Here is a 19,161-nt window from a genome sequence, read left to right as displayed (position 1 = left end):
CTCGCCCGCCTCCCGCGGCATTTAGGCGGGCTGCTGAGGCAGACAGTGAAGAAGAAAGGGTTAACAGAGACGGAACACCGCAAGTATATAAATAACGTCAGCCGCAGGGAAGGGGGAGGGGAAGCTACGAAGTGGCTCCGAGCTCGTTCCACAGCGACTCCCTCCGGTTCTACCCGGTCCTAAACTGTGCTTTCCTTTCCCTTCCCCCTTCCCCCGCATTCACTACTCACCTGCTGGGGGGATGGGCGCCTGGGAGTGCCAGGAGGATAGTCTTGAAGTGTTAGCACTGCAGCCGCAGCAGTCCTCCTGTCTCACTAGGCCACCCAGATTCTCTGCGGCAGCAGTATGGGGAGCTGCTCCCCTTGTTTCGTTTGTCCCACTCCACAGTCACCACTTCTGTCTCCAAGTCGCTTCTCCTACATTTGGATCCTCCTCTCCGTACACGAACTCTACCATAAGGATAGAGGCCTCCTCACTTTCCTGCCAAATAGTGAGCTAGCCGCATCGAGACATTCAAAACACGGGACCGGACACCGCCCTCTTCCCCTCCACCAACACGCAGGCGCACTGCAAATTCCGAACTGCGACAGGAGCGCAGGAAGCAATCCTCCACCTAGTCCATCGCTACTCATTACCGCGCAGGCGCTCCTTTTCCTCCATTGCCGTCTTTCGGCACTCCGTCGAGGAGAGTGGCGTCGTAGCGGAGAGTGGTGTGGGCTTGTCCCCAGTTGGCTGTCTGTTAGCCCTTCTCCAAACTCAGGACACTAGGCCCTGGGGCGGTGAATGTCCGTCTTTCCCCTCTCATTCGCCCACCCACCGCGGTGGATCTAGTGCTGCCTCGTGAAGTGGCCACAGTGCTTTATGGCAGCGGTACCGCTTCCTTAAACAGGCCTTGGGAGCAAATGGCTGCACACTGCCCTCTCACCATCATAGGAAAGAAAATGTGTAAGCCATCATAAGAAAGAAAAAACAGCTATGGATATCCTGTGTTACAAATTTGGCCTGTGACGACTGAGGAGAGTCTAGGATGCAAAGTATAGAATTACAAAGGTATGTATTTATTCAAGTGCATGAGATGTGTCAGCCAAACAAGAGATTTTTAGGGGTTTTATACCTTATGCTACAAGAGTATGATATGAATAATCCACCTACTAATGCAGATTTCTAATTGTCTAATCATAAACGTGGTACAGCATAGCAACATATGTTACAAGTATGTATTTTGTAGGAGTGCAGTATAATTGTCTGTCAGCATCCTTGTGATTTGTCTGTTAATCCAGATGTTTCCATCATTAACTTTTGCAAATTTTTAGGCATCAGCAATTCATGTTTCTCTTAAATATGGATCCTTCAGATAAGAAACCTCTGTTCTTGCAAAAATTAATTTTGTTGATCACTTGCCCTTAGTAGGGGTCTTGGGTCTCCAGATAATGATTCAGCAATTATACGCTAATAATGTTCTTAGCTCCTATTGACTGTGTGGTCTCAATAATTTATATCATGCCTACTAGAAATTAAAATAAAGATTTGAGCAGGTGCCTTGGGACCTTCAAAGCCAGTAAGGTGGGGAGAAGTCAGCATGGTGTCCAAAAATCTGGAGGCCAATAGGGAAGGGGAGGTCTGCATAGTGTGAAGGACCTTCAAGACCTTGAGGAGGCAAAAAGGGACCAATACATGACCAGCTCAGTCACAGAGAATAGCCATTTACCTTATAAAATGGCATTAGTTATGCTAACCATATTACCAGAGATCGGGAGCAGGAGGTACTGGTTGCAGCTGTACGTAAACTTCCTAGCCTTTTTGGATGCTTTGAGGTGCCACCTAGTTTGGTTAGAAATAAAATGGCTGAACTCTTACAGAAGCTTTGAATGCTATTGAATAGCTTTGTGTGAGAACCAGGTTCCCTCTGGTCCCAGAAAATTTTGTGTTCTTGATATCCTTCCAAACTAAAGAGAAGCAGCCTTAACTGATGAAAAAAACACCTCAGCCCTCTTGATTTGATGGTAGAATAAAGAACCCTCAGAAATCAAGTGTCTAGATGTTTGCTTGATCTGAATTTGAAGGAATGATGTCTTGAATCTGATCTTCAATTACTATCTTTAAATACAAATACTACTTTTGCTTTAATGTAACTTTAATTAAGCAATTATCTGTTTGAGATAAGTAGCTACCTGTCTAATTTCTCTTTTTCAAGCAAGCTACTGTAGAGCTATCACAGGAATTATTTAAAGTCAACAGAAACAGAAGCCTCCTTCCAATGTGTTTCCTTTCTGGCATGGTTACAATTGATTAAATTTAATATGCCAGCAAGAACCAACCTATCTTTAGCAACTTGAATAAAACATAAATAAGTTTCAAATTCAGGTAATATAAATTAAATAAATAGAATAGTTCCAGTTGGAAGTGAAAGGAATGAGGAGGTGTCTTTACAAACAAACTGTGGGCCTGATGGTAGATAAGGCCAGATACAGAGAGGTGAAAGAAGCAGTGAGGGCAACCATAAATTCCATAGGAATTCCACTAATTGACACAGACTGTTACTCACTCAAGACTGTGCTAAATCTCTAGATTTAGAGAAAAAGAACAGAGACACAAGGAAAAAGGGAAGGAGTACACATTAGAAAGGGGGTGTATTAGTTGATTTGGAAAGTCTGTACCTCTCAAGTACCTCAGCCAATGGGGAAAGAGAGAGGGAAATGCAGCTGGGAAATTAGGATAAAAAGGAGGCTGCATGCTCTAACAGTTTGAGAGACCCCACGGGAAATGCCCATGACCTCTCCCTTTATTCAAATAAAGTTACAGGGCTCCTCTGTCTCCTTTTGGACATAAGCCTCTGGTGTTTGTGGATTAACTTTCCTGACAATTTGGGGGATCTTGTCCAGGATATTTCCACCGTCCAGGGGCAGCAGGCAGCAAGTGGAGCTGAAGGTGTGCATCACCCAGTTTTGGTGATCAGCTCCCCTTGCTTGTGTCCGGCACTGGGCGATTGATTGGGTTCCTGAGACTGTCCAGGAAACAGATGAGTGGCAGACCAGGGATGTCTGTGAAGAGTCCACAGGGAAGGTCCACTGAAAATCTCACCGGTGAGTAAAATGGGATCTTTGGGGAGTAAACCTGGGAGGGTACCCATGGAGGGTAGCACAAGTAAATCTGAGAGGGCACCCATGAAGGTAGCAAAGGTAAAGCTGGGAAGAGGCCCTGGCAAAAGGGATGACAATCCCAAAATATCTCCGAAGAATCCCTTGGAAGAATGTGGATTTGGTTTACACATTCTTACAAAAGTAATGACATGGATGCCCAAAGGGAGCAATAAGGGAAAGTCAAGAAAGGGTCTTAACAATCCATGCCCCGGGGGAGCAATAAGGGGAGTTGAGGAGTTTTGACAACAGGAGATGGACAAATAGTGTTGATATGTTGAGAAAAGATTAGTTGAAGGGGAATGTAGTGAGATATGGTTGAGGCAAGGAGCAGCAGGACCGGACGTGGAAGTGCGGGACCGGGAGCATGGGCTGGGGGCCTATGGGGGCTGTGAGGCAGCCGAGGCTCAGCGCCAGGCAGTGCCTGACCCTACCACTCCCGGGCAGGGGCGGCAGTGTCTGCCAGCCCCCATGAGGCTGCAGGATGCCCCGGCTTCCTGTGGTGCTGCTGGCTGTGCCCGCCCGCTAGGAGCGCAGAGGGGAGTAGCCATTTGGACACTGGTATACAGTGTGTGATAAAGAGAGTGAGCACAAGGAGGAGAACCTATCTGGGAAATGCAGATTGTATGTGGAAGGATAAGGATTTTCTTTTAAGGATTTTGTTTGGTTCACTGGAAAAATTAGTGGTTTTGAGCTGTGAGAAAATGAGTATCCACAGGCAGTATCAGGGGACTAGAGGAAGAACAGAATAAGTCCCTGGATGAACTGGTTAGAAAGGTACAGCAAGTGTATATAAGAAGGGATGAGGAAAAAGCAAAGGCAAAGGTGATATAGCAGAGTTTTTATAGCCCCAGAGGGTTAAACTGCAGGACCTACGGGGTCCCCCGGGATAGAAGGAACAGGGTTGACCACAAAGAAGTGGCAAAAGCATTCCCTCCTCAGCAGGGGAGAGCCAACCCAGACATTGGTTGGGGAGAAATCAGTGTGCTATCTTCAGGGCAGAGGGACACTAGAAGCAGGAATGTCTGCAGAAACAACTAGATCCTCAGGAGGAGGAAGTCCAGAGAATAATGGAGATAGATTGTTAGGGGTGTCAGGTGTTCCCATTATACCAGGGACCCACCACACTGGAGCCCTTGCTAACTTTTAAGGTGGGTCCAGATTGAGAGGAGCTGTGTTTCCTGGTAGACACAGGGGCCTCTAAATCCACCTTGAATTTTATCCCTAAGGGGGGAAAATTGTCAAAAAGATGTTTGATTATTCAAGGGGTGAGTGGAAAGGATGAGCGAGTGCATTTTATTCAACTGCTTTTAGTAGATGTGGGGAATAGGTTTGAAATTCATGAATTCCTGTTTGTTCCTAATTGTGATTGTAATTTACTGGCAAGGGATATGATGGCTAAAGTGGGAATGCAAATTAGTATTGTGAAAAATGATACAGAGTGTAACACTGGTAACTTTGTGTAAAATGTCTGAGAAGGCTTATGCTGAAATAAACCCAGAAATGTGAGCAGCCCCAGGGAAATACAGAAGATTTTATATAGAGCCTCTCCAAATTACTTTGAAGCAACCAGGACAAGTGGTGTCTAAAAAGCAATATCCTATTTCAAGGGAAGGACGGAGGGAAGGAAGGAAGGAAGAAAGGAAGGAAGGAAAGAAGGAACGGAGGAAGGAAGGGAGGTGTAGTAGATAGGGACAGGTGAATGGAAGATCTCGGGATGTGACAGAAAGACCCCTCCCCTCTCCTCCTGCAGCACGTTATCTATTACCTCCAGAGCATGTAACCACACCTAACCTAGTAGTTTTCCACTCCTGACTAACCCTAGAGACCCTACCAACCCCCCCTGACGTAGCAAAGTCCCCCAAGACTATTTAAACCCATGAGATAAGATAATAAAGGCCTTTCAACCGTCCACCACATTGGTGTTAGCATATGTTGTTGGCCCGAGTAGCCCGGGCAAAGCCGGGCTGCCGTGCTGTTCCTTGCAACCAGGTCGCCTTGCCTTCCCCTGAAGGCAACAGGGAGGGATTGCAACCTGTCACTGAGTCCCTGCTGTTATAAATGAGAATTTATTTAGCCAGATTAAAAAATAAAAATAATTTTATTAGCAGTCAAATTCTTTCTAGCCAGCCACACAGAAAGGACAGAGCCGAGCCCGGGAATCAACCCTGGGTGTGCAACAAGGAGTCAGCCTCAGCAGAGGTTTTCCCCTATGCCCACACACCTCCATCCTGGCACAGGCAGTTTTTATAGGGAAAATTCAGCCTGAGGCCAAGATTTTAGCAATCAGTCCTTTCTTCTATTCGGAGTCCATATATTAATAAGAATTTCTTTTTTGGTGATGAGGAGAAATAATTCAATGTCCGGAGTAGGTGAATTCTTGATCAGAGTATTTGGTATCCCCACAACCCATCCTGAGCCCACATGGCAGGACCATAATATTCAATGATTCTTTCAGCAAGCCATTCATCCTCTCCCCACGTTTGTTTTCCTCCGATGAGAGGGAATTTTTCCTTTAAGCCCCTTTTTTCTCGGTTCAGGGATTCATTTAAGGGGGCTCCCAGTGAACTACTCTCTGACCTGGGTAGGGTGAAGAAAACAGGTCTGATTAGTCCTACCGTGCAGGATCCCTTCCAGTGTGGAGGTAATTCACTGTAGGCTTTTTTCCCCCAGATCCAGTGTAATCCATTAGGTGCTTTCCATCTGATTGTTATGCTCTCAGGCTCCTCCCAATACTTTCTTAGTTTGCTGATTGACCCATAGGGGTTAGCTCCGGGGTTTTTGTACCAGCAGAGCCCAATTTTGTCACTCCATTCACAGTTACCTTTTTTTTCCTGGGCTCCAGTACCCAGTAGGGCTTTCTGGCTGCCAGACTTTGATGTGGCTGGTGGAATTATAGATAGGGTGGAAACACATGGAGTGTATCCTACGATTTCTGAATATCACCCTCCCTCTCTGCTAAGGCAGAATGTTCCAATTACTCGTTAGTCTAGCATCCACCCCTCCGGTCTCTGAATTATTTTGGGGGTCTCACCAGTTTCCCATTTTAGTAGTTGCTCAGGAGTCAAAGCCTCACCCCTCCAAGGCCATTTTTCTGCGGATTTTAGCCCCCCACAGATCCAGCAATTAGACAACCTCAGCTCTGTGGAAATTTCCTGCATTAGATCCACAAAGAGATTCTGATCTGAGGTAGGCAATCCCCATTTTGCGTATTGTTTTTCTAATTGATCATACTGTTTGCTTAGGGATTTTAGCCTTTCTTGTTCTATTCTCTTTTTCCTCATCTCAGCTTCTTGTCTTTTTACCTCTTGTATTACCTGTTTTATTTTATTTTCTGGGTCTACCCCTTCTTCATCCTTGGTGAAACAAAACGTTTTGTCATACTGCAGACAGATTCTGTCATCCTGGTCCCCTAAGAGGTCCAGAATGATTGACTCAGTTTCTAGAGGTATCTTATTTTCATATTTCAGATTATTCCCCACGCAGTATGTTTTTCCCCCCATTACACACATACTAATTTTGTTCGGATTGTAACACACTGGGTTAGCTTGGAAATAAGCAACAAAGATAGACTCCTGTCTTCCCCCAACCCATACAGTACGGTTACATTCATTACAAACCGGAATTGAGATTTCCCCTGTGCTCCTTCGATGCAATTGATGAGGTGACTGTCCGTTTTCACGGTATGTTTTTGATTTCCCCTTTAATTTGTATACCCCTTGTTGAGTGTTTGTCTCAAGACATGGTTTATCAGGCTTACCCCTGCTGCAGTTCCATGAGGTGAAGGGTAACTTCTCTGGGTATCTACCCCCAAGTTCCTCCTTGAGGCATGTGGCTAGGCTCAGGCTCACCAGGATTACTCCCACTGCTAGGATCCCTCTGCCGTTCCCAGCGCCCACTGGGGTGCCTCCAGCGGCGGGGCAAGGCATCTTCTTGGCAGCAGGAATCTTCGTCTGTGGTTTCATGCTCAGGCTGAGCTGCAGACCTGTTTAAAAATGCCTCCGTGGTGTAGTTCAGCGGAGCTTGCGCATTGTATAACCTATGACACTCAACAATCATAATTTTAGTTTTGCAAGTAATTTTTCCCTTAATCCGTTCTAATATGGGAAAACATCAGATTATTGAATTTAATTGAAACAATCTCAGCCTTGTAGCTATTACCAGAACACGGTTAGTCAGGTCTTACTCCTGCTCAAAGCACTCCCACATAACCCACTTAGTTGGAGTAGTCTAACAGTATTCATAGGGGAAGCATACAAAAAGGATAATAGTTACACTCTGGCACTGAAAGTTTGATTGAGATGTTTTCAGTCAGTTACTTTGCCGGTGCAGGGTTATCTTCATATCTCCAGGGCGGGAGGTGATTTTCCACTCTGGTGCCTGATCCTGGAGTTTAACTTTCTTTATCCTTGATGCGTGTGTCCACCCCTTTTCTGCAGTTCGTATAGCAGTATCTGTGGTCAAAAGAACAATTAAGGGTCGCTCCCAATGAGGCATTAATGGAGATTCCTTCCATGCTTTTACAAGCACTTTGTTCCCAGGTTGTATTTTATGTATTGAGAAGCCAAGAGGACTGTGCTGCATGATCACCCCCTGCTTTCGCAATTCTTCAAGATTCTTATTTAATGCTATTAGGTATGGTTGTATTTGTCTATGCTCTAATTTCAGATGCCCTACAGGCATACTGTAGGTATAAGGCGTCCCATATAACATTTCAAAAGGTGAAAGTCCTGTTTCAGAGTGAGGCATAGTCCTTATATTTAATAAAGCAAACGGGAGGCATTTTGTCCATGACATTCTTGTTTCTAACATCAATTTGGCTAATTGGGCTTTTAGTGTTTGATTCATCCTCTCAACTTGTCCTGAGCTCTGGGGGTGCCACTTGGTGTGGTATTCCCACTGAATGCCTAAAGCATCTGCCAATTGCTTAATAATTTTTGATGTGAAATGTGTTCCCTGGTCTGAATCAATGTAGCTTACTAACCTGCGGTGGTGTGTCTTTAATTTGATTTTTGTTCAATATCTGTTTCCCCCCCCATCCCTAATCTCCTCCTCTCCCCAATTGTCAGTATTCCCTAGCTCTCCCCTAACGCCCTCATCTCCAAGTTGTCAATCCTCCCTTTCCCTGTCCCTTTCCCTGGAACCTTCCCTGTCATTCATCCTAGCCCCCTCCTCTGCTTCCAGAGCATTCCCTGTCTGTTTGGTGAGACTCAAAACCCTATTGCTTATTTTGTGTTATTTCACTTCCCTGCTTCCCCTGATAGGTTTGTGATGGGTTAATTCTGCCCTAAACTCCTCCCCTGCTATTCCCTCATTGGTTGCTGTTCCTACACCCATCTCCCTGAATTCTTGTATAAAACCTCTGCTCCCACTCCCGAGGGGGTCTTGGGGCTCACTGAATAAAACCATCCTGTTCACCCCCAAATCCCGTGTCGCCTCCGTCTGTTCCCACACCACCAACTGGTACTGCAGAGCTTCGCAGGGGGAGCGGCCGCCCGTTCTCTTCCCTCTTGCCACCCAGCACACCTTCCGCTCAGGGAATCGCGGCGAGGGGAGCGCATGCCACGCTACAACACTAACCCATATCGTGGTATAATTTCTTCCAATAAGATTCTTGACACTGTTTGGGCTGTAGCCCGAGAGCTTGGAAAAGCCTCTACCCAGTGGGTTAGTTTGTCCACTATGACTAATAGGAATTTGTATCTCCCAACCTTAGGTAGATCGGTGACTGTGGTAGGGGACTTGGGAAAAGCCCCCCCGAATATGCCTTGGGAGGAGGCTGTTGTATAAATTCCCGCCTCCAAGCTGCCCATCGAATCTACCACTCCCCTTATGTTATGTAACTGTCAGTTATGTCCATCTTTATGTCAATCATTTTTGTACTTGCCTTTAGTTCCAGAATGTTCCTAAGTTCTCTGTCTGTAATTGGCTCTTCCCCGGTTATCGCCCCCTTCCCTCATCCCCATTTGCTGTACCCCAATTATTCCATCCCAACTCCTCCTCCGAACCCCATTCCTACTGGACCCTTTGTACCCTGTCCCTCCTATTTGCCACCTGTTATAAGCCCTACCCCGCCCCTTATTCGGGGCTCTCGGAGCCTGCTCCCTTGCCGAGCGGACGGGTCGCGGATCCTCCCTGACACCCAGCCCTCAGCGAATAAAGCAGCGTCTGAGAGACGACCTGCCGTGGTGTACGCATTCTTATTACCACCGTATCGGCGGAGCCTCCGTACCGGAGAGCCGCGCCCCGATACAACTGGCGCCCGAACACGTTGACACCACCCGGGTGTCACACGGGAGCGTCTCCGCGAAGAGACAGGATCCGTGACCCGCTCTTCGCCGGATTTCAAGCGCCGTTTGGGAGCTGGTCCACCAGCGTGCGAGCTTCGTTTTAGGAGACCGCTCGCTCCGTGGGCTGCGGACACCTCCTCTGCTTGGAAACCGCCGCTCCAGTGGAGCGCCCAAGCCGCGGAGAATCGCAGCGCCTGCACCACCCCAGCGAGGCACCTTTTCTTTCGGCTGCGGTCCATCTGGATTTGTGAGTATTTTGCCCCCTTCTGCGGGCACCGACCCAGCCTCTTTTCTTTTCTTTTCTCCTTTGCTTCCTGGGGCTTTTGTTAGTCGGGGAAATGGGCAACCGCCTCTCCCCGATCCGGCAGGACTTTTACTCCCAAGTTAAAACGTCCCTTGTCTTGGGGAATGTTTCTTTTAAAAAAGGGCAGTTGAAATCCTTTGTTAATTTTATTTTCGATCACCTCCCTGATACACACAGGGAGGATTTTAATTCTGTTCCGTTTTGGGGTAAAGTCGGGAGACTGTTATACGATTTACAAGTTAAGGGGAATTTTAGGGTGGGACATTTCTTTCCTCTCTTTCATTCTATTTTTACTTTATTTAGTAAAAAGCGGGAATGCTTGGGACCCAGTTCTCCTACCCCTCATGCCGATTCCCCCGTTCCTACCCCCGCTTCCCCTAAGGGTGGATCGGGCGACAGACCCTGCCGCACTGAGGCACAGGGCTGCTGCCGACTCCCTGCTGTTCCCCAATCCACCCTGTCCCTCTCTCATGCTGGGACTGGCCATCCCAGTATGGGCCATTCCGAGTCCCGTGTCCCGCTCCCCAATTCTCCCTGTTCAAACCCCTTTTGTTCTATAGACAAACCTTGTCCCCATAAGGGACAAGAGGGACAAAATGGCGCCGGCCACATGGCCGAGTCGCCTTCAGACAAGACAGAAAATGGCCTCCCAAGACACCTTGTTCCCGCCATCACTCAGCCACTCCCACCTCCACCACCTCGTTCGTCGGGTGCCGCCCCTGCGTCGGGTTCCCCCCCCCCTCCTCCAGCGTCGATCGCCCCGGCGTCGGGATCCACCCCTCTGGCCCCTGAGACCGCACCCCCGGTGGGAGGGACCTGCCCACCCAATGACCCCGCCCCAGTGGGTGGGACCCCCGTGGGGGAGGGCCACGCTGCGGTGGGTGGGCCCGGACACGCCTCCCCCTCTCCAGCCACTTCCGGTTCCCACGCCACCGGAACCGGAAGTCGGCCTGACCGGAAGCAGGCCATCTTGGCCTGCCGGGCCTCTCGTCACCGGGGCCCCTCGGTCAGGGAGAGGCTCAGGGCCCTAGCCCGTCCTGCCTCATCCTCCTCGGAGGATGAGGACAGCGACAGCCCCCGGCCCGCACATCGGCCGGGGAAAGGGTGGGCCCGGATAAGGGAGAAGGCGATTGAAGAGGGGGATGTGGAGTTCGCTAAGGACTTGGAACTCTTTGCGGCACCCGTGACTCGGGGTAGAGGGGGAAGGCCACAGTGGGACCAGCTGCCTTACGTTGAGATTAAAGAGCTCCGTAAGGCAGCAAAAGATTACGGGAGAGACTCGCCATTTTTTAAGAATGTTTTGGACCTTACCTTTTCTGGACATACACTTGTTCCCCATGACCTCCGGTACATTGCGAAATCGCTGTTTACACCGACTGAACTGTTACTGTGGGAGGTCCAGTGGAAAAAGTTACTAAAACCTCTCCTCAAAAAGTACAGCCTGGCAGCCACACTAGGAGAGGGAGAGGAAGGACTTGAAGCTTTGGCGGGGGAGGGCGATCTGAGCAGGCCAGAGGACCAGATTTTGCTGCCACTGGACCTTCTCAATGACATCAGAGAGGCTGCTCGGATTGCTCTCCTAAAAATACCAGATGGGGGGAAACCCCTCCAAAGCTTTTCTAACATAATACAAGCACCTAACGAGTCTTTTATCAAGTTCGTTGACCGCCTGCGGGAGGCGATCGACAGACAGATCGACAATCCGGCTGCAAGAGAGGAGCTCCTGCGTAAGATGGCCTTTACCAACGCGGCCGAGGAGACAAAGAAAATCTTACGCACGTTGCCTCAGGACCCCGAGCCGACCATCGCTAAAATGGTGGAAGCCTGCGCCAAAGCGACGTCGACTGAAACCACCGTCGCCTTGGCCGTGAGTAAGGGAGTGGGGGAGGCGATGCTCAATATGAACACTATACGGTGTTTTGGGTGCGGTCAGATGGGGCACATTCAAGCCAATTGTCCCCACTGGCCCCCCGACCGTTATTACCATCAATATGCTCCCTCCCCAAGACCAGCTCCCAGGAACCCCCCGCCACAGCCCTATCCACCGGCGGGAAACGGGCCGCGGAGCGCGAGGAGGGGCCGCGCGAGGACACCAAGTGGCCCCTCACGGCGCCCTGGCCTCCCTACCATCCGGGAGGACCAGTGGCCCAGCGGCCAGTTTCAGCGGATTGGCGGAGCCCAGAGGATGGACTCCGCCTCTTCCGAAGGACAGACAATCTAGATGCTGGCCGCCGCCGGGTCCTCTCCAGCTCAGTCAACGTCACCTTTAGGGACGAGGACCTGGTACGCGTCTCTGCAGGGTTCCTGGAGCCCCCTTACTCCAGCCATAATACCACCGTCCTTATACTTGGCGATAGCAGGCACACACCCCTGGAACTTGACATCTTTCCAGAAGTGGTGTGCTTTCCACCGGGGTTCGAGGTAACGGTCTCCGTTACGTGTCACAGCCCGCCATTCACGCTGGAGAAGGGAGTTCCTCTCGCCCTAATGTATATCTTGGACAGCACAGCCGACGAACTCGATCAGGACCGGGGTAGGGGGGACAAATATGTCTTCCTCACCCAAAATGTATGCCGAGAAAGACCATTAATCGATACCATCATCTCTCAGCAGGGGAAGTCCATCTCACTCAAACTGATGGCAGACACCGGAGCAGATGTCACCATCATTCCCAGGGCAAAGTGGCCTCGCGACTGGGAGTTGGTGTCCCCTTGTGGCACTATCTCTGGAGTGGGTGGAGCGGTCAATTCCCTTCGTAGCCGACATCTGGTAAGCGTGGAGGGCCCGGAGGGACAAATAGCCACGGTGAGACCCTTTGTCGTCTCATCGAATATTATGCTGTTGGGAAGGGATGTTTTGTCCCAGTGGGGTGCCCGTCTGGACATTCCTTGCCCTGCGTGGGATTTTTAGTATGGGCCACTGCGGGGCGCACCTCCCCACCGCTGAATTGGAAAACTGATAATCCGGTGTGGGTAGACCAGTGGCCCCTTCCAGAAGAAAAATTAATAGCACTCAACAACTTGGTAGAGGAGCAGGTACGCCAGGGGCATTTAATACCTTCCACCAGTCCCTGGAACACACCTGTCTTTGTAATAAAGAAACCTGGCAAAGACAGGTGGCGCCTGCTCCAAGACCTGCGCAGGGTCAACGAAGTCATCGAGGACATGGGCCCACTCCAATCTGGCCTTCCCTCCCCTTCCATGCTCCCCCAGGATTGGCAGCTCGCAGTCATCGATATCAAGGACTGCTTTTTTAACATCCCACTTTATCCTGGAGATGCTCCCAGGTTCGCCTTCTCCGTCCCCTCCATCAATCGGGCGGAGCCTTACAAGCGCTATCAGTGGACCACTTTGCCTCAGGGAATGAAAAATTCTCCAGTGTTGTGCCAGACGTTTGTAGCGCAAGTTTTATCCCCGATTCGGAGACTGTTTCCAGAGGTCGTCATCCTACATTACATAGATGACGTGCTTATCTGTGCAGAAACATCCTCGTACTTAAAGACTGTGTTAACAAAGACTGTAAAAGCCATTAGATCTGCAGGATTTGAAATCGCAGAAGAGAAAATTCAGCTGACGGCCCCATGGAAATACCTTGGATTCACCATCACGGGAAGGACCATCGTACCCCAGTCCGTCACCATCAAGGACCAGCCGAAGACACTGCGGGACCTGCAACAGATCTGTGGCACCATCACCTGGATCCGACCTCTCCTGGGACTCACGACGGAGGAGCTGGCACCCCTCTTCAACCTCCTGCGGGGAGACGGTGACCTGGCTTCTCCGCGAGAGCTGACACCTGCCGCTAAAGGAGCCCTGGAGAGAGTTGCAGATGCCATCAGGTCCCGCCAGGCTCATCGGGTCGATCGGTCGCTTCCCCTGGACCTTGCCATCCTGGGTAAGTGTCCCAACTTCCATGGGTTGCTATTCCAGTGGGACGCTGGGCAGAAGGACCCACTCCTTATCATCGAGTGGTTGTTCCTTCCGCACCAGCCCTCCAAAACGATCTCTACTCCCGCAGAATTGATGGCAAAACTTATTATCAAGGCACGGCACCGTCTCCGGACCCTTGCAGGGTGTGACCCGGCATGCATTTACTTACCCTTAAATCTGGAACAATTGGAATCATTGCTCCAAACAAATGAAGAACTGCAAATTTCAATTGATAGTTATCCTGGCCAAATTTCGATCCATTATCCTAAACACAAATTGTTTAAAGATACTCTATATCTGGCTCCAAAATCATTCAAAAGTAAAATACCAATTAAAGGTGCTCTCACGCTGTTCACCGACGGGTCGGGAAGATCCCACAAGTCGGTGATCACTTGGAAGGACCCAGATAGTCAGAAGTGGGAGTCTGACATCCAGATAGTTGAGGGTTCCCCCCAGATCGCAGAACTTGCTGCAGTTGTGAGAGCATTTAAAAAATTTCAACAACCATTTAATTTGGTGACAGATTCGGCTTATGTCGCCGGGATAGCCGAGCGGGCTGAACATGCCTTGCTCAAAGAAGTCAAAAACGAGAAATTATTTCAGCTGCTCTCAGATCTTATTTGGCTTATCTCCTACCGGGAGCAACTGTTTCACATAATGCATGTCAGAGCTCACACAGACCTGCCTGGCCCAATTGCCGAGGGCAACCGGAGAGCGGACCATCTCGCCATGCCTGCCACATTCACTGCACCTGCACTTTCTACAAACTTGCCAGACACCTTTGCACAGGCGAAGCTGAGCCACGCGTTCTTTCACCAAAATGCGCCTGCGCTCACTCGCCAATTCAAACTATCTCTATCACAAGCCAAATCCATCGTTGCCACATGCCCAAGCTGCCAGACTTTTGCTCTACCACCGTTACCCACTGGGGTCAACCCCCGAGGTCTGGGAGCATTGGAGCTGTGGCAGACAGATGTTACTCACTATAACCCATTCGGACGACTTAAGTACATGCACGTGTCCGTCGACACCTTCTCAGGCGCCGTTTTTGCTTCTCTCCACACTGGAGAGAAGACCCGGGATGTCATTAAGCACCTCTTCATGGCCTTTTCCACCCTCGGAGTGCCTAAGGCCATCAAGACGGACAATGGGCCAGGGTTTACATCAGCCCGGTTCAACCACTTCCTCCAACAATGGGGGATCGCCCACACCACTGGCATCCCCCATAATCCAACAGGACAGGCTATTGTGGAGAGGACCCACAAAGAACTTAAAAAACTCATTGAACAACAGCATAATGCCGCTCTAGTGATGACCCCTGTGGAAAGAGTCTGTAAAGCACTTTATGTATTAAACTTCCTCAACTGCTCAGAAAAGAGCCTGACCCTCCTGTACTTAGGCACTTTTTTAACAATACACGGGCACACTTAAAAGAGCGGCCTCCGGTGCTCATCCGGGACCCTGAGACTAAGCAGATCAGCGGCCCGTACCCACTCATCACTTGGGGGAGAGGGTACGCTTGTGTTTCAACAGGCCAAGGTCCAAAATGGGTCCCGGGGAAAAACATCAAGCCGTTTTTAGAAGACAGCACCATCGCCGATCCTCCCACCAGAACTACAACAACGCCTACCTCATTGCCACCAGACTCCGCAGTCGCCTGGTGCTGACGAAAAAAGAAGATGTCACAACGGACACCCAACATCGTGCTAAGAACTCTGCTTACCAGACGCTACCTTCCCCCACCAATCAATGACTCCCCTCAAACTCCATCCCCTCCTGTTCCCTTCCCCTTACCCACTTACCTTACCCGCCGTCCCTTTGCCCCTGATTGCCTACCCCACAATTCATTTTAGTCCTTTTCTTAATAAGAAAAGGGGGAGCTGGGGGAAAATCACAGTATAAGTTTTATATTAAATGTTTTTGTTACAGCGAGCCTCAAGAGATGGCTGCCCAAAGAACATCCACCAACAACCCACAAGAGTGGACGCCCCAACGTATCCGGCTGGCCGCAAGCCTCACACTTCTGATCATCATGTGGCTGCAGGCGGCGGACGGCTGGATTGTGCCACAGCCGAAGGAAAACGTCTGGGTAACGCTGGCAAAGTCCTTGCAGCAAGAGAACTTCTGTTTGGCCATGGGCAATGTGGACAACCCGTTGTCCACATGCCTGGTGGGGGTCCCTCTGGTAGCCGACGATTGGCCGGTTTCCAACTCAGACCTGCTCCGAACCACGGGCAGGAGACCTAACCCGGTCGACACTTGGGACGCGTGGACGAAAATATTGCCAAATTCAAAAGAGGAGCCCCAAGAATTGGATCTGTTGGGGTCCTCTCCTGCCACTTACTGTGTAAAGTTTTATTTTAAGAGGCCAAGTCAGAATTGGCATGGGATTGACTTGGCCAAAAACACCTACAGAAAAGATGTTACGCCATTGAACAAAAAATACAATTCGGCTAGCTGGTGTAACTATACAAGTCCAATTATCTCTGTTTCCTCCATTCATCCCAAGTCGTTGCCCCGGGGGATGTTTCTTGTCTGTGGGGACAGAGTATGGTCAGGCATCCCATCTCGGCTCCAGGGAGGACCGTGTAGCCTTGGCAAGCTTACTACCCTCACTCCAAATAAAACCCAAATTATGGATTGGAAGAAAGAGAGACAATTGGCCAGACGAAAAAGATCATACGACCAATTTGATCAAAATTGCGATGACAAAATTTACAATTGGGGAAAAACAAAGAGGGTTGCCGCTTCCATTTTTCTACCGTGGTATGCGGTTGCTAAAGCCCTCGGTGAGCTTTCTCACCTGGAGTGCTGGATAGCGAAGCATGCCAACGCATCGTCTGCCGCCCTCTCCGATCTCTTGGCGGATGAACAGACCACCAGGCAGGCCACCCTCCAAAATCGGGCGGCAATAGACTTTCTGCTGTTAGCCCATGGCCACAGCTGTGAGGACTTTGAAGGACTGTGCTGTTTCAACTTGACATCGAGAAGCAAATCTATTCAAGCCAGCATCCAGCAGATCCAGACGCAAGTACAGCACCTACAAACTGAGACTTCGGCTGTGGACCCTGCAACCAAGTTGCTATCTGAATGGGGCGTCCCGGGATGGGCAGCCTCGATTATTAGAGGACTTTTATGGATTTTAGTTATCGTTCTTATTATTTTTATTGCTTTAGCGATCTTTAAGAAGATGTTAGTTAAAACTCTAGGGAATGTTTATTTAATTAATAAAGAAGGGGGAGATGTGGTAGGGGACTTGGGAAAAGCCCCCCCGAATATGCCTTGGGAGGAGGCTGTTGTATAAATTCCCGCCTCCAAGCTGCCCATCGAATCTACCACTCCCCTTATGTTATGTAACTGTCAGTTATGTCCATCTTTATGTCAATCATTTTTGTACTTGCCTTTAGTTCCAGAATGTTCCTAAGTTCTCTGTCTGTAATTGGCTCTTCCCCGGTTATCGCCCCCTTCCCTCATCCCCATTTGCTGTACCCCAATTATTCCATCCCAACTCCTCCTCCGAACCCCATTCCTACTGGACCCTTTGTACCCTGTCCCTCCTATTTGCCACCTGTTATAAGCCCTACCCCGCCCCTTATTCGGGGCTCTCGGAGCCTGCTCCCTTGCCGAGCGGACGGGTCGCGGATCCTCCCTGACACCCAGCCCTCAGCGAATAAAGCAGCGTCTGAGAGACGACCTGCCGTGGTGTACGCATTCTTATTACCACCGTATCGGCGGAGCCTCCGTACCGGAGAGCCGCGCCCCGATACTGGTGACATCTACCTGGACCCTTTCAAAGGGCCGGTAAGCTGCTGGGCGACTCCCCATTGTTAACCTTTGGGAGTTTGCTCGATTTATTTTTCTGCAAATTATACACCCCTGTACCTCTTGTTTAACCAATTCGTATATACCTCTGCAGCCAAAGAATCTTAGGAATTGTTCTGCCAGAGCTCGGGCTCCCCAGTGTGTTTGTTGATGTAATCTTTTTAAAATTTTCCTGATGTATTCCTTTGATAACAATTCCCTCCCGTCTGATAACTTCCACTTACCTTCTTCTAACAGTCCCCGATCTCTTGATAAGCCTTTATCTCTTTTTCAGAGGGGTGGTGGGGGAATTCTTGAGCTTTTCCTTTCCCAAGTTCTGGGGTACTTAGTTTTAACAAAGCAGCACTCTTTGCCTCTTTGTCGGCTAAATTGTTTCCTCGAGTCCTGAATTGCATCCCAGTTTGGTGTCCCTTTACATGGACCACAGCAATAGCTTCTGGTTCCCTAATGGCTTTTAGGATTTGTCTAATTATTTCTTCATCAATTAGCCCTTTTTCCCGTGTGTTTAGCAGACCCCTTTCCTCCCATATTTTTCCAAAGGTGTGTACTACCCCAAATGCGTATTTGGAGTCAGTGAAAATTGTTCCCTTTTTCCCTTCAAGTCCCAGCAGAGCCCTGTATACTGCATACAGCCCACAGGCCTGAGCCAACCACCCTGCACTCAGGGACTCAGGGGCCCGGATTCTACCACCCTTCCCGTCTTCCCATCTATGACTGCATATCCTGACTTTCTTTTACCTTCCACAATTTTTCAGAACCGTCCACAAACCATTTTTCCCCTTCTTCGAGTTCTTCTTCTTCTAAATCTGGTCGTATTTTGGTCTGTAATTCTACAATTTCAGCACAGTTATGGAGGGGGTCCCCTGGGACTGCCCCAAACAGGAATTGGGCAGGATTTTGTGCCGGGGTAGTCTTTAGCTCCAGGTCCTGGGAATGGGTTAGAATGGCTTCATATTTCAGAAGCCTGGCATCTGTCAGCCACTTGTCAGCTTTTTGCTGCAAGATGCTTCTTACATTATGGGGGAGTAGATGGTTAATGAAGCCCCGAACGTTACCTTTTTGGCTTCTTCTACTAATATTGCTGCTGCCACAATTGCTTGTAAGCATGTGGGCCAGCCCCTTCTGACAGGGTCCAGAAGCTTGGATAGATATCCGACTGGTTTCTTGGCCCCTGCCCAGTCCTGGGTCAGAACCCTGTGGGCAGTGTGGTTACTAACATCCACAAAGAGCTGAAAGGGCTTTTTTATGTCAGGGAGACTTAGTACTGGAGCTGCTATGAGGGTTTCTTTTAATCCTTGGTAACTCTCTTCGTCTTTTTCAGTCCACTTAACTCTGTCTGTGGTAAGTTTGTCATATAAAAACCTTACCTTTTCACTGTATCCTTCGATCCATTGTCTGCAAAAGCTCAAAAGTCCCGGCAATTGCCTGTTTTCTCTTTTTGTCTTAGGAGATGGTAATGCAATTATTCCTGCCACCTGTTCTGGATCTACTTTCTTTTTCCCTTTTGTCAGCCAGTGCCCCAAATATTTTACTTCAGGTTCAGTGAATTGTAATTTAGACTTTGAAACTTTTAACCCTTGTCCTCCCAGGAAGTTTAATAAAGCTATGGTTCCAGCCCTGACTTCTTCCTCCTTAGAGCCAGCTACCACTAAGTCATCTACATATTGTAATATTTTGGT

At 49.3% G+C, this 19,161-nt stretch overlaps 2 protein-coding genes across 3 annotated transcripts in view; one reads left to right on the top strand and one right to left on the bottom strand.

The window, feature by feature from the left end:
- LOC146763044 (spindlin-Z-like) overlaps window positions 1-820 on the bottom strand; it is a 159,278-nt gene extending 158,458 nt beyond the window's left edge. The window contains exon 1 of one of the 2 annotated variants that reach the window (XM_085571197.1): window positions 231-820. The gene's annotated coding sequence lies outside the window, so the exon portion shown is untranslated. The remainder of the gene's footprint in view (window positions 1-230) is intronic. The other variant, XM_085571200.1, reaches the window with a different exon arrangement.
- LOC146763043 (uncharacterized) lies at window positions 634-17,353 on the top strand. The gene is made up of 2 exons (XM_085571195.1): window positions 634-1,050; window positions 15,590-17,353. Exons 1-2 carry the CDS (start codon window positions 1,028-1,030, stop codon window positions 16,962-16,964), a joined length of 1,398 nt encoding a protein of 465 aa, XP_085427321.1. The 5' UTR covers window positions 634-1,027; the 3' UTR covers window positions 16,965-17,353.
- Window positions 17,354-19,161: the final 1,808 nt, after the last annotated feature.

The sequence above is a fragment of the Lonchura striata genome, chromosome W (assembly GCF_050655825.1).
Source record: "Lonchura striata isolate lonStrDom1 chromosome W, ASM5065582v1, whole genome shotgun sequence".
NCBI classification, from domain to species: domain Eukaryota; kingdom Metazoa; phylum Chordata; class Aves; order Passeriformes; family Estrildidae; genus Lonchura; species Lonchura striata.
The sequence above is the reverse complement of the archived record's forward strand: the minus strand, read 5'-3'. Positions and strand labels throughout refer to the sequence as shown.

Excerpts from the sequence above, each read along its gene's own strand:
- LOC146763043 (XM_085571195.1), top strand. The coding sequence starts at position 1,028 with ATGCAAAGTATAGAATTACAAAG. Across the intron at positions 1,051-15,589 it reads CAAAGTATAGAATTACAAAG|CGAGCCTCAAGAGATGGCTG; the intron begins GTATGTATTTAT and ends TTTTTGTTACAG.